Source organism: Anomaloglossus baeobatrachus, chromosome 1 (genome assembly GCF_048569485.1).
Source record: "Anomaloglossus baeobatrachus isolate aAnoBae1 chromosome 1, aAnoBae1.hap1, whole genome shotgun sequence".
Lineage (NCBI taxonomy): Eukaryota > Metazoa > Chordata > Amphibia > Anura > Aromobatidae > Anomaloglossus > Anomaloglossus baeobatrachus.
In genome coordinates, this window is record NC_134353.1 from 798,697,548 (window position 1) to 798,712,110 (window position 14,563).

Below are 14,563 nucleotides of genomic sequence, written 5' to 3' on the forward strand. Positions count from 1 at the left end.
ATTCTCATTTTTCATGATCTATGGCTCAGGGACGGCTTAGGCCGCTTTCACACTTGCGTTCAGCGCAATCCGATGCTATGGAGAATAGCGCAGTTCGTTAACGCAGTGCTCTATTCTCCATAGACTTGTATAGACGACGCACTGTAACGCAAGTGTCTGCGTTTCATCCACTGGACGACGCTGCATCTTTATTTTGACAGCAGCGAGGGGAGGGAGCGCTACATGTAGCGTTTTTTGGGTCGTTAAAATAACACACCTTGACGGATTCCGTTGGAATCCGCCAAGGTGTCTAATGATTTTCTATGGTGGCGGATTCCGCTGCTACGTGCTAAGTGGCGGAATCCACTGACGGATTCCGTCATGTTCTACTGAACATGCTCAGCATGTCCAGCAGAACGATCTAAATCGTTTAAAATCATTCCTGGTCCCTCTCCCCCTCTCACCACCTCTCTCATACTCACCGATCACTGGCGCGACGCTACACAGTTGTCCCAAAGCTTCAGCGGCTTTTCCTCTTTTGAAAATGCGGCCACTCATTATTCCAGTATTCTAGTATTCACTTCTTCCCCCGCCCACCGGCGCCTATGATTGGTTGCAGTCAGACCCGCCCCCACGTTGAGTGACTGCTGTCTCACTGCAACCAATCACAGCCGCCGGTGGGTGGGTCTATATCGTACAGTACAATAAATAAATAATTAAAAAAACACCGCCACACCGCCACCGTGGAACACCGCCACTCTGTCAGCTCCAGGCAGCAACTAAAGTGAGTCGTGCTGTCAGCGTGGACATCACTGAGGTAGTGTGTGAAGTGATGATGGGAGCGGTAGTGCCGGTGTGTATGCGGTGATGATGAGTTTGTTAGTGCCGGGGTGTGTGCGGTGATGATAAATGCGATAGTGCCGGGGTGTGTGCAGTGATGAGGGGTGCGGTAGTGCCGGGGTGTGTGCAGTGATGATGATGAGTGCGGTAGTGCCGGTTGTGCGGTGATGATGGGGGGGCTCGCTCTCTCTCTCGGCTTAAAGCAAAGCGTTATTTCACAGGAATCCGTTGCCTTTATATCAAACTATTTACAACGCATCCGTCTCATGCATTGCACAACGCATTGTGACGGATGCCGTTCAACGCATGTGTGAAAGCGGCCTTATTTTTTGTGTCTCGGCTGGACATTTTTAATGGTACCATTTTTGCTCCGATGCTATGTTTTGATCGCCTGTTATTGCATGTTGCGCAAAATCTGCAGCAACCAGACAACGTAATTTTGGCATTTTGATTTTTTTGCCGCTACGCCGTCTACCGATCAGATTAATTTATTTTATATTTTGATCGGGCATTTCTGAAAGCAGTGAGTATATATTTTTTATTTTTTAACCCTTTAATTTTCAATATGGTGAAATGGGGGTAATTTGAACTTTTAGGTTTTTTTTATTTTTTATTTTACTAGGTCCCCCAGGGAACTATAAGGATTAGCTGTCTGATCGCCCATTCATTTCTCCTGATCAGAGCATCATTGCTCAGACCGGGTGAAATGATTCTCTTGTAAGCTGCAGTACTCGGCTGCGTCTTACAGGACCTTAGTTATGTGAGCTACAGGATTTATCACATAACTATGCTACCCTGTGCTACCATTACAACCATCGGATCCACGTGATGAGGTGACTTCCGTTGGCGGCCTGTGAGCACAGGTCTACCGCAATCGCTGTTAAGATGGTGCTGTCACATCTTTACAGCTCCATTTAAGGGGTTGACAGGATAGCGATTCCACTCGTACCTGCGAGGCACACATGTTAGCTGTACGCATGTGTGCGGATGCCTGCCTGCAGCCCGCAGCAGCAGGTCGAGATTAACACTATGACCGCAGGGATGTAATATTATTGACCCCAGTCGTTAAGGGCTTAAAGCACCACTCCAGGGTTTTAGGTTTTTTGTTTTGTTTGTTTTTTTGTTTTTCATAGCACCGCTGGAATAGTGTTTTCAATCCAAGTCCCCTGTCTTATACTTGCCTTCTGGTGTCTTCACCTCCTATCGCAAATGCAGCAGTCTGTCTCCAGTGACATGTGACCTATCTGCTGCTTCAGTGTTTCATGGAGCAGGCCGGAGATTACAACTCAATGTAAGTCTAAGAGATCCTCGTTCTGGCTTCACAGAGGTGCATTGGGCGTTTTTGATGTAACTTCTGACTTCCGCCAGTCAGAAGTTAGTCCTAAGATGGCACCATGGGAACAGAGTGACGTCAGTAAAAGGGAAGTATAAGATGGGGGGCAGGGGACTTAAAGCGAGGCTTCAAGGGCTGGAAAAATAAAACAAAACTTGAGTTGTGCTTTAAATAGAATACAGTGGAGCTACAGAAAATCTAATGTGGTTCCATTGAACAGTTCTAGTGGATTTGCGATTTTTCACTCATGGAGTGCACACTGTATACCTGAGCATATAGCGATGCATAAGAAATTCTCTTCCGACGCTTAGGCCCCTTTCACATTGCGTTTTTCTCTACATCCACAGGTCCCGTCGGGGCATCCGTCCGGACCGCCCCTCCCCCACTCTGCAAAACGTGCTCCGGACGCATGCGCCCGACAGGGCCATTCACTGTTATGGAGCGCACTGCGTTAGCGTGTGCTCTGTTTTGTGCAATTTTGTGCACATATATGTTTCTGCAGACGGACACCCGAACGTAGACCACCTACGTTCGGGTGTCCGTTTGCAGAAACGTATATATGCACAAAATTGCACAAAACAGAGCACACGCTAACGCAGTGCGCTCCATAACAGTGAATGGCCCTGTTGGGCGCATGCGTCCGGAGCACATTTTGCAGAGTGGGGGAGGGGTGGTCCGGACGGATGCCCCAACGGGACCTGTGGACGTAGAGAAAAACACAATGTGAAAGGGACCTTAGAGAAGTCAGAGACGACATCCTTCCCATTGTCATGTTTTAGCAAAAACTACAGAATTGTGAATGTTCGATGTTATTTCTGGGAACAATAGACGTGTTCTAATCCTGGCTCTGTAAGCCGTCCGTATTATCTGGAGAAGTCTCACCGCTGCTTTGTTTTTTCCATGTAGAATCAAAGCGATTGAAAGTCCCAACAAGGATGATGACACCCAGTGGCTGACGTACTGGGTGGTGTATGGAATATTCAGCATCATTGAGTTTTTCTCTGATATCTTCCTGTCCTGGTTTCCTTTCTATTACATGATCAAGGTGGGTTAATGTATAATATATCTTTAGAATTTATCTTTTGTTTCATACAGTAAATGTAATTATTTAGATCGGATAACAAGAGTCTCCCTTATTGCCTTTATGTTAACAAATGCATTGCAGACTACGAGATACCACAGCTTAGTCTTTTGATGACTTTAGGACCAAGTATGTTTTGAGTAGTTGACCCTATTTTTTTTTTTCCCCATGTTATATTAGTTATGCATGAAGTCACTGAATAATTAAGTTTAATTTGAGGGATTGGGTGTAGAAAGTGTTGTTTTTTTGTGTGTTTTTAGCTCCACTACAGCAGAATCCTTTTCTCCCACTTCTGTCTATTGTGCCGACTAAAGATGGCTCCCCCCATACTACAGACAACAAGGCTCCCCCCCATACTAAAGACAACAAGGCTCCCCCCCCCTATACTAAAGACAACAAGGCTCCCCCCGCCCCATACTACAAACAAGGCTCCCCCTCCATACTATAGACAGCAAGGCTCCCCCTCCATACTACAGACAGCAAGGCTCCCCCTCCATACTATAGACAGCAAGGCTCCCCCTCCCCCCCATACTACAGACAACAAGGCTCCCCCCCCCCCCCATACTACAGACAACAAGGCTCCCCCCCCCCCATACTACAGACAACAAGGCTCCCCCCCATACTACAGACAACAAGGCTCCCCCCCCCCATACTACAGACAACAAGGCTCCCCCCCCCCCCCATACTACAGACAACAAGGCTCCCCCCCCATACTACAGACAACAAGGCTCCCCCCCATACTACAGACAACAAGGCTCCCCCCCCATACTACAGACAACAAGGCTCCCCCCCATACTACAGACAACAAGGCTCCCCCCCCATACTACAGACAAGGCTCCCCCCCCCCATACTACAGACAACAAGGCTCCCCCCCCCATACTACAGACAACAAGGCTCCCCCCCCATACTACAGACAACAAGGCTCCCCCACATACTACAGACAACAAGGCTCCCCCCCATACTACAGACAACAAGGCTCCCCCCCCCCATACTACAGACAAGGCTCCCCCCCCCCCATACTACAGACAATAAGCCCCCCCCCCATACATACTACAGACAGCAAGGCTCCCCCCCCCCCCATACTACAGACAACAAGGCTCCCCCCCCCCCCATACTACAGACAAGGCTCCCCCCCCCATACTACAGACAAGGCTCCCCCCCCCGCCCATACTACAGACAATAAGACCCCCCCCTCCCCCCCCATACATACTACAGACAGCAAGGCTCCCCCCCTCCATACTACAGTCAGCAAGGCTCCCCCCATACTACAGAATATTTTTTTATACAGTGGAACCTTGGTTAACGAGAACAATCCGTTCTGGGAGTGTGCTTGTAAACCAAGTTACTCGTCTAGCAAAGCAAGATTTCCCATAGGAAATCATTGCAATGCAGACAATTCGTTGTCATTGCAATGCAGACAATTCGTTGTCATTGCAATGCAGACAATTCGTTGTCATTGCAATGCAGACAATTCGTTGTCATTGCAATGCAGACAATTCGTTGTCATTGCAATGCAGACAATTCATTGTCATTGCAATGCAGACAATTCGTTGTCATTGCAATGCAGACAATTCGTTGTCATTGCAATGCAGACAATTCGTTGTCATTGCAATGCAGACAATTCATTGTCATTGCAATGCAGACAATTCGTTGTCATTGCAATGCAGACAATTCGTTGTCATTGCAATGCAGACAATTCATTGTCATTGCAATGCAGACAATTCGTTGTCATTGCAATGCAGACAATTCGTTGTCATTGCAATGCAGACAATTCGTTGCACAACTTGTTCAATGTTCGATCCCGGTCCCCTATTGTGCCATTCCAAACATGAGTACACACACACACACACACACACACACACACACACACACATATACACATATATATATATATATATATATATAATAATAATAATATTATTATTATTATTATTATTATTATTATTATTATTATTATATAATTATATATTATATATATATAATATATATATATATTATTATATATATATATATATTATATATATATATATATATATATTATAATATATATATATATATAATATATATATATATATATATAATAATATATATATAATAATATATATATAATAATATATATATAATAATAATATATATATATATATATATATATATATATATATAATATATATATTAATAATATATATATATACATACATACATACATACATACATACATACATACATACATACATATTATGCTCACCTCATCTTCCGTTCCATTGCTGGCCTCCTGGTTCTTGCAGTTCGCTGGTACAGGATATGTATTGGGTAACCATCGCGACCGATGCCGGAACGTCCGCTGCCAGAGCGCTGACATCAAAGGCAGGAGCTGCTTGCCTCTGATTGGCCAGCGCGCTGCCTTTCAGTAGCGGCTGACAGCAGAAGTTCCTCCATTGTCGCAATGGTTACCCGATAGACATTCTGCAGCGGCGAACTGCAAGAACCAGGAGGCTACCAATGGAGCGGAAGGTAAGGTGAACATAATATGTGTGCGTGTTTGTGGGTGTTTGTGCGGAGTGCAAGAGCAGGTCAGAGCGCGGTGGATGTACGGAACCAGAAGTGTGTGCGGTGAGTATTTGCTCATACGGCAAAGCTTGCTCGTAAACAGAGTTACAAATTTATTATTATTACCACTGAGAATGCACCAAGAAACCCATTTTGCTCCTGACACTTTTCTTATGTAACTTTATCAAATAGACTTGAGGCTTCATCAGGGCTCTTTTGTGACCACAAACTACTCCCACACCCACAGCCTTCTGTAAATATGTATTTATTGTAAACCTCGTGAGTTATCAGCTGGGTGTGACCTGATGGTTCAGAAAACCAGTCTTGGTTAATATCAGTTGTCTCATTATTTGCATGTCTCACACATTCAGCTGTGATTTTTCTGTGTTTGTTGGTTTTTTTTTTTTTTTTTTTTTTTTTAAGGTTTAGCTTTTTCTGTAAAAAACAAACACCCTGAAGCCTCCTTTCCCGATTGATGAGCTGATTAATCCTAGCCCTGCTATATTCTTTTCTATATATCCGTGTTTTGTTTTTTTCTTTTGTTATGGGCACATTGGAAAACGATAATAAATCATTATGGTTTGACTGATGCTCACAGCCCATAATTCTGTTCTAAAGACAGTTGCATCCATATCCTTAAAAATTCTGATAATTGTAGACAAAATTATCTGTAGAAGTGTCTTCAGTTTAAGAAGAAAAAAAAAAATCATGGATGGATTCAATTTATTTATTTTTTTTTTTTAGGAATAGGGTATTTTCTCTCTAATTGCATTACTGGAAGAAGAAAAAAAACAATTTGTGCAACACAGCTGTAAAAAACAAAACAAAACAATTTTTTTTTCATTTTTTTTTTTTTCTGGTGTGATCTGTTTTAGTTGATGTACCACGTCTGTGTTATATATCAAAACAAGAATTCCGCGGAGACACCATCACATGTTTCTCAACGCTGGCAGGAAACTAGCCAGGTCTTTCACCGGGAAGGAACAACCACGGGAAGGGCAGTCTCCAGTCAAGGAAACCGCCTATGCCAAACATGGTATCCATCCACAGACAGCTGTTTTGGGGTATTTGCCCCTCATAATTGTGGAGTAGGAAACTGCCCTTTCCGTGGTTGTTCCTTCCCAGTGTAAGACCTGGCTAGTTTTCCTGCCCGCGTTGAGAAACGTGATGGTGTCTCCGCGTCATTCTTGTTTTGCATATTTTCCCAGGGGGCCTTGTTCTAGTGTCACTGCGTTGAGAAACATGTGATGGTGTCTCCGCGGTGTTGGATGTTGCTCTCCCCGAGGTTAATCATCCTTACCTATGTGTTATATATCAGATCACTTCTTTCTTCCAACCGTCCTCTGATATGCTTTGTGTAGACTACTTTTCCCATGATGCAGTATTATCATATTGCTCTTGCTTCTGTCACTGATCTATCAATTGCTGATATTAGAACTGCTGTTGTATACATAGTTTCACCGTATCGTATATAATGTGTGTGTGTGTGTGTATATATAGCAAACTTTCCTCATATAGCCTATCTGATGTATATACAGTGGAGCCTCCCCGTGTGGCGTGCATGGAGTGGAGCCTCCCCGTGTGGCGTGCATGGAGTGGAGCCTCCCCGTGTGGCGTGCATGGAGCGGAGCCTCCCCGTGTGGCGTGAATGGAGCGGAGCCTCCCCGTGTGGCGTGAATGGAGCGGAGCCTCCCCGTGTGGCGTGAATGGAGCGGAGCCTCCCCGTGTGGCGTGCATGGAGTGGAGCCTCCCCATGTGGCGTGCATATGATTTGCACTCACGGAAAAATTACAAAATCAGATAATACTCCCCTCCGTTCCTGGGTATAACAGCTACTCTTCTCCACTTTTGCTATTTGTTTTGGTCTGCAGCCGTGATGTCAGAGTGTATTACCACTGCAGCCAATCACTGAGCTCAGCAGCTCTAATGATAGACAGCGGGTATCATCACTGCAGCCAATCTCCGCTGCAGTAATACAAAACACAATGCTCTATAAGTGCCCATACAGACCCTGTAGTGGTAAAATGTCCTGACACATGTCATGCCTAACTTGCTTGTGGGTGGACATGGTGGCTCTTTGCTATCTCTCCTATAGATGCTTGGGTCGTGTCACATGGAATGGATAATGTACGTTATAGTCCCTGGGTCTTGTCCTGCTTACAGCACTGTCATTGCTAAATAGCACTTTGTGTGCAGACCACCACAGACCAAGAGACGTGGAAGATCTCTGTGGGCAAGATGTATCAGAAGGATCAGTGTGATGAACCCACTGGTGTGTAGAGGCGGAGCGCCGGTCTGGCTTTAGTGCATAATATGTTCCTTTCTGTATTGCAGTGTGGCTTCCTCTTGTGGTGTATGGCTCCCAGCCCATCCAATGGTGCGGAGCTGCTGTACAAGAAAATCGTCCGCCCCTTCTTCCTGAAACATGAGGTACAGATGGATCGTATAGTGAAGGACATTAAAGACAAGGCTTCAGAGACTGCAGACACCATTGGCAAAGAAGGTATTTTGTTCACAGTTCTCCTGTTGATTGTGCATTGTGGTGTGCGTTTAGTCTTACCAATGCCGACCGTCTTATGTCACCTACCTGACTGCATTAGAAACTTTTTCCTTTTGTGAGATATATCTTCTTTACAAAATCTACAGTGTGACCTTTTTTTTTTTTTTCTTCTAGCTAAACGGGCCACAGTGAATTTGCTGGGTGATGAGAAGAAGAGCACCTAAGCCCAGAATTTTTGGATGGATTCAGTCCCTTCGAAACACCTCTGTATACTTTGGGACAGTGGTATCATTTGTACTTCTTCTCTGCCCCTGGGTCTGGAACACATGGCTGACCACAGAAGGGGTGTTCTGTGTTTCAGACCCCGCTGGTGCTGAGGAGCATTAATATTGTTGCCTTGAAAACCTGTTATTTTGATATGAAGACAAGAACACGTTGACTTTGCTGTACTATTTTGCTGTTGTGTGTAGAGGAGGTCGGCGTTTTTATTTAAAAACCATCAAGTGTCCAAAGCTTCAGAAATAAGTCTGTGTGGGAAATGCTTCTAATGTATTGTATTGTCCTGCATTGAATGGATCCGAATAAACAATCACCATACTGAACACCCCTTGTCTAATATTTGTATTTATTACTCCCATCATCTTCAAGTGTCACAACTACATCCTATCACATTAGAACCTTCGTAGGGTCCCTTAGGGTCCGTCCTATGCATAAAAAAAACTAGACCGCAGGGAAAGAAAATCAGTCAGGCACTTAATGCAAAGCTGTATAAATAATGAACAGAGTCGTGAAACATTTACATAGAACATGAAACCAGAGGAAGCTCATTAGGAATATAAGGGAAATTAACAAAGCATGGGAAACCAGTTCTCTAGTAGTAAGATTTGGGATGGCAGTCCCGGGGTGTTGAGCCATAGCCTCCAGATTTTATCAAATTGCCTGACTGCCTTTCTTTTAATATACTCTCCTTTTCTCTAGCTGCATAGTGCTAATGACTCTATTAGGCTGGAATCACACTTGCGAGTGTAAAATCGGTCCGATTCTCATGCTGGAAAGTCGGACGATTTTAGTTCACTTTTCATCAGTGTGCAATCAGTTTTTACCCTCAGCAGCTGCTACTCATATACTGTTATGTACAAGAGCATTTACATTATTCTCTGCTCCTTGCTAGAAATCTATTGTGAAAAACGCATGTTACTAGGATGGTCCGTGTGCCGTCCGTGTGACATGCGTTTTTTTTTCAAGCACCCATAGACTTCCATTGAAGAGACTTGTGCGAGAAACTCACCAAAACACAGCATGCTGCGATTTATTTATTTATTTATTTTTCTCATTCCGATTTGGACTGAGAAAAAAATAGCAGATGGGAGCTGCCTCATTGCTTAACATGTGTCCAAGTGCAATGCGAGAAATTCATCGCAAGTGTGAAGCCGGCCTTATTGAGAAACTCTGCCACTAACGGCGGAGGGGGGGCAGACTGCTTCCACTGAGAGGCAATGGTTTTCCGTGCTATATATAGAATTCTGGGCATACTGATGGCAAGCTGGTCCTCTTAAGGAGTATCTGGTTTAATACCCAGCATACAGAACTTTGGATGAGCGATCGTTCTTACTCCATACACCTCTGCCTCTGCTAAAGTATCCAAAACATTGTTCCAGTATTGTCCAAGCCTAGTACATTCCCAAAACATATGCATAAGGTGGGCATCGGGTAAATTGCAACGGGAGCAGCATGAATCACTCCTTACCACAATTTTGCGTAGGAACGCAGGCGTTTTATATTTCCTGTGTATTAGATACACCTGATAGATAAATTGGGCACTGAATCTAATATAGAATCCCAACAACTGTCCCAAATCCTCCTCTCCTCCCACCTAGTCTTGGTAATAAGGGGGAATTTATCATGGAACGAATTAAGTAGTGTTCTATATATGGAGATTAGTCCTCTCTTAGAAACCTCAGACTGGATTACATTGCCATGACACAGTTGGTGGAGAGTTTGGGTTCTATTTTTTTTTATTCGGGCTACGTACGTGTGCCAAAGCTGTAGGAATCTGTAGAAAAACTAAGGGGGAATGTCAAATTCAGTCCGTATTTGCTCAAATTGTTTTAGTGCATTGTTAAACTGGATGTGTGCCACTGTCACCACCTCCTTTGCCTCCCAGTCAGAGTACCCCTCTTTGCAGGTTAATAACAATGGATTTCTCTGGCATGAACCCTGACTGATTCTCATGAATGAGCTCTGTAATAACATTAGCCAGTCTGACCAAGAGAATTTTTTCTAAAAGCTTTACATAAGTCTGGAGTAGTGAAATAGGCCTATAAGACTCTGAATGGAGGGGATCTTTACCTTGTTTAAGGATAACTACTACGGTAGCCTCCAGTATGGATGAAGGGAGATGCCCCGTATCAGTTGCCGTTTGGAAGACCCTCAACAACAGAAGCATTAGGGCATTATTGAAGCGCTCGTAAAATTCATCAGGGATTCAATCCGATCCCTGGGCCTTCTCATTTGGGGAGGTTGAAAGTGCAGACTCCAGCTCATCAATTGTCAGGGGCCTATCCAGCTCCTTAGCCGCTTTTTTAGAAAGTTTGAGTAGTTGTATCTTTGACAGACAGTCATTTAATTTCCCATTGCCGTTAGAGGATCTAGAAGTACGTAATCTAAAATAATTTTTAAACTCTGCTAAGATGTCCTTATCTGTCACGCTAGGTACGGGGAAGTAACAAGCTAAGATCAAAAGGGAAGGGAATGGAAACCCTGTGTCTAGGGAAGAGGGAGAGCGTGATCCCTAACCAAACCTACTGCTGTCCCCTGCCTTCCGTCACCACCCTAGCTGGATTCCACACCTATGTGCCGAAGCAGATATCTGACCCTAAAATAGGCCCTAGATAGGGAATGGATCAAATGAGCGCTTAGTCAACCCTACTAAGCTCTAAAGAAGATACGGAATACACACAGGGAAACTCAACAAATAACCTCTTCAAATGACTCGGGGAGAAGAACTGCAACAGCAAAGTTTCTCCAGATGGATACAAGCAGACTGCTTGCCCTGAAGACTTCTTAAGGGTATTAAACCTATCACCAGCACAGAGTAAGGGTGAATGAGGGTATTTAAAGAGACCCAGGGAAGTGCTGAAGGTTTAACAGCTCAAAAGGTGAGAAAATCAGCAGGGTTCTAAAGAGAAAGGGATAAACCCCAAGCAGGGATAAATGGAAAGTCAGAGAGCGGCTTGTGCAGCCAAACGCTGCAACCTTCTACAGCTGGAAATTACAGGACTGTCTGTCAAGTATATCACACCTGTGACAGATCCTGACCTTGGCAGAATCCAGGCTGCATTTCTTCCAGTAGGGAAATTGTTCAGTGGAGACTTTCTGAGCCACCACCCATTGCTTCCTAGTGGTGACTGAAGGTCTTTTGGTGAATCTGTGTTAATATTTATCTACCTCTTCTGCAAGTGAGTTGTCAGCTTTCTAGATTTGGTTTAAAATTGGTATATTTCTTTTGAGAAGATCATTCTACAAAAAAGCCTTAATATATCAATGTTATATTTTAAGTATTCCCTAATAATAATTCCCACGTTGGGCGCCAATAATGTTAAGGTGAACTCTTAATCAGAGATCACTAGTTGCCTACTGCCTGGCCTAATTGGTATATACCAAGTGCATGCATAAAGAATTCACACCAGACACAGTCAGATATGAAATCTCTTCTTGGTCACAGTAAAAATGGCACCAAACAGAGCGAGTACAAGCATGCATCCTCTTGATATAGGCTAGGGGCATACACGAGTTCAGATATGCCCATTTAGTGGGACAGTTCATGGGCTAGCCAATGGGGAGATCTGTGTTGCTGTTGATGGGCGGGTCTGACTTCAGTGAATGAATCCATGATGATGGTGATGAGAGGGACGTCATCTGGTGGATCCATGCTGATTGTTTGGTCTGTGATGTCATCGGGGACCATTTTGGGTTCCTCTGAAAACTGACTGGCTTATGTATAGAGAATTCATTTCATTGAACACACTTCTCACAGTGCTCTATGTCCAGAGGTTAATTAAGTATTTCATCTTATGGCTCTCCTCAACAGTCCCCCCCTAAATACTTTATTAACCTTCTGACCCTACTGTGGTCCTCTAACACATCAGCCCTAATGCTTTAACTGCAACTTTTTTATTTTGCTATCCGCTATACAAGCAATGCTAAGCCTTTGCCCCCACTGGTACAGACTGTTGATCAGAGAGTTGATCACATCCCGCACACACAGTACACAGAGGCACAGGTAACGTCCCAGTCCTTAGTACAGACTATTTAATGCCGAAGAGCTCACCCAGGTTTTGAGATTAATCGATTAGAAAGAATAAGGCAATTGTAAGAATAAGCTTCTTACCGTTGTGCTGCAGCTTTTAGCATTACTGTTTCTAAAAGACTGATTCTCAGTCAATATCTGAGTGCTGTCCACGTGTTTGAGATTTTTCTACCTGAATACACCTAATCACAACACTAATGGATCTCTTCTTGTCTCGGGTCCCTAATCTACCACCAGGAGGCCTTTAACCAGATTCCCCTTGCGCATGGATCAGATTACCTTCAGTAACAGAGTAGCACTTTTATGGCTTCAAATTCCAACAAATAAGACAAATACCAGTTACCTACAAGTGTATGTTACCCTTAAAAAGTCACTTAAACCCTTAAAATAATTTGTTGGTTCAGGTCAGATAATGTTTTTCCCACCATGAGACCTTATTTGTATAATGTTCCTGTAGCCATTGTTCCCTTATCATGGTTATTTCCCATGTATCATCACCAATCTTTTCTAATACAATTTGATATATTCCAGGGGTCAATTTTATCTCAAAAATATATTAACCCCAATTTTCTAAAAAATTCTCCTTTAATAATCAAAGCTAAAAAGACTCCTAGACAAAATACATACAATGTCTCAACTGGAATCGGTCAATACAGGGGTAGATACATGACAATAGTTCATCCTTCAATCACAGATCAATATACACTTCTCCTCCTAGACAATTCCTCAGAGGGAAAAATTGCAATTTTTCAAGGATTTACATATGCTTCATACCGTTGTTCATATTAGATACATCTTTCTCTAAACAACTATTAAACTCACTGTTACACAGTGGTTTGGGAACTAAAAACAAAGACAAAAAGATATTTCGTCTCTATAGTTCCAACCCCTATCCAGTTTCAGAGACCATATACCCACAATGATAGAAATGTCATCCCTGATAGCTCCTTTTTGATGTATCTTATGACCGCTATTCAACATCCAAATCATATCCACAGCTGGTCAATCTAACAGTGGAAAAAACAGGGATAACTTTAAAAATAGGCACATACTGGAATACCCATAGATTATTCCCAATAGAACCAACACCCAAAAATTAGTGTACACTCATCTACTGAACTGTTACTGTTATTTTAGATATCATGCACCTTATAGAATGCCAAAAGGTCATTCACTGCAGAACAGAGGCCCAATATTGGCTCAATGCCATCATCTGAACTGTTAGAAAAAAGGATTTTTTCAGCAAAGCAACAAACACATATATGCCAAAGATTACACAGAATAAGTCCAATGACCATAGTATATTCCTTGATATAATTCTTGATAGATGAAATATTGATCACATATGCCTTTGAAGTTAGAAAATAATATTCCTCTTCATAAAAATAGTCTATTTCAGACACATGATATGTCACAGGTTCCTTCTGGTAATGGTTACACACTCTGTGCTTGATAGCTTCACACTCTTAGGATACACTTTACATCTTGCACCTCATTTCAGACACATAATATGTCACGGGTTCCTTTTGGTAATGGTTAGACACTCTGTGCTTGATAGCTGCACACTCTTGGGATACGCTTTACACCTTACACCTCGACGCGTTTCCCCCCTTGTATGATAGAGCCAAAGGGTTCATCAGGAGGTTTTATTGATCCATGAGTTCAATATCAATATTCAATATGGATCTAAAAGAGGAGGAGAGAAATATATACAATCTCTCAATAAAGATGAGATACACATCCTAACATATATGTAAGAAGATTACACCATCAGGGTCTTACTCAAAATGAGGCTATAAACAGTCCCACCAGATATAAATCGCCCTATTCAATATACATATTCCCTACATCAATATAAGTTTACTCCTTACAAGATAGAAAGGAGTACACAGATATATATATATATATACATATACACAAATTAATGACCACATAGACTAAATCAGTCAGCTGATCTTAAATATATAGTGGATG

General features: G+C 42.9%; 1 protein-coding gene across 1 annotated transcript in view; it reads left to right on the forward strand.

Annotated features, from left to right (window-relative positions):
• Positions 1 to 8,882, forward strand: part of REEP5 (receptor accessory protein 5) — a 37,110-nt gene extending 28,228 nt beyond the window's left edge. Inside the window, exons 3-5 of the mRNA XM_075341897.1 lie at positions 3,059 to 3,197; positions 8,115 to 8,283; positions 8,455 to 8,882. Coding sequence (XP_075198012.1) covers positions 3,059 to 3,197; positions 8,115 to 8,283; positions 8,455 to 8,504 — 358 coding nt within the window. The 3' untranslated portion in view covers positions 8,505 to 8,882. The remainder of the gene's footprint in view (positions 1 to 3,058; positions 3,198 to 8,114; positions 8,284 to 8,454) is intronic.
• Positions 8,883 to 14,563: the final 5,681 nt, after the last annotated feature.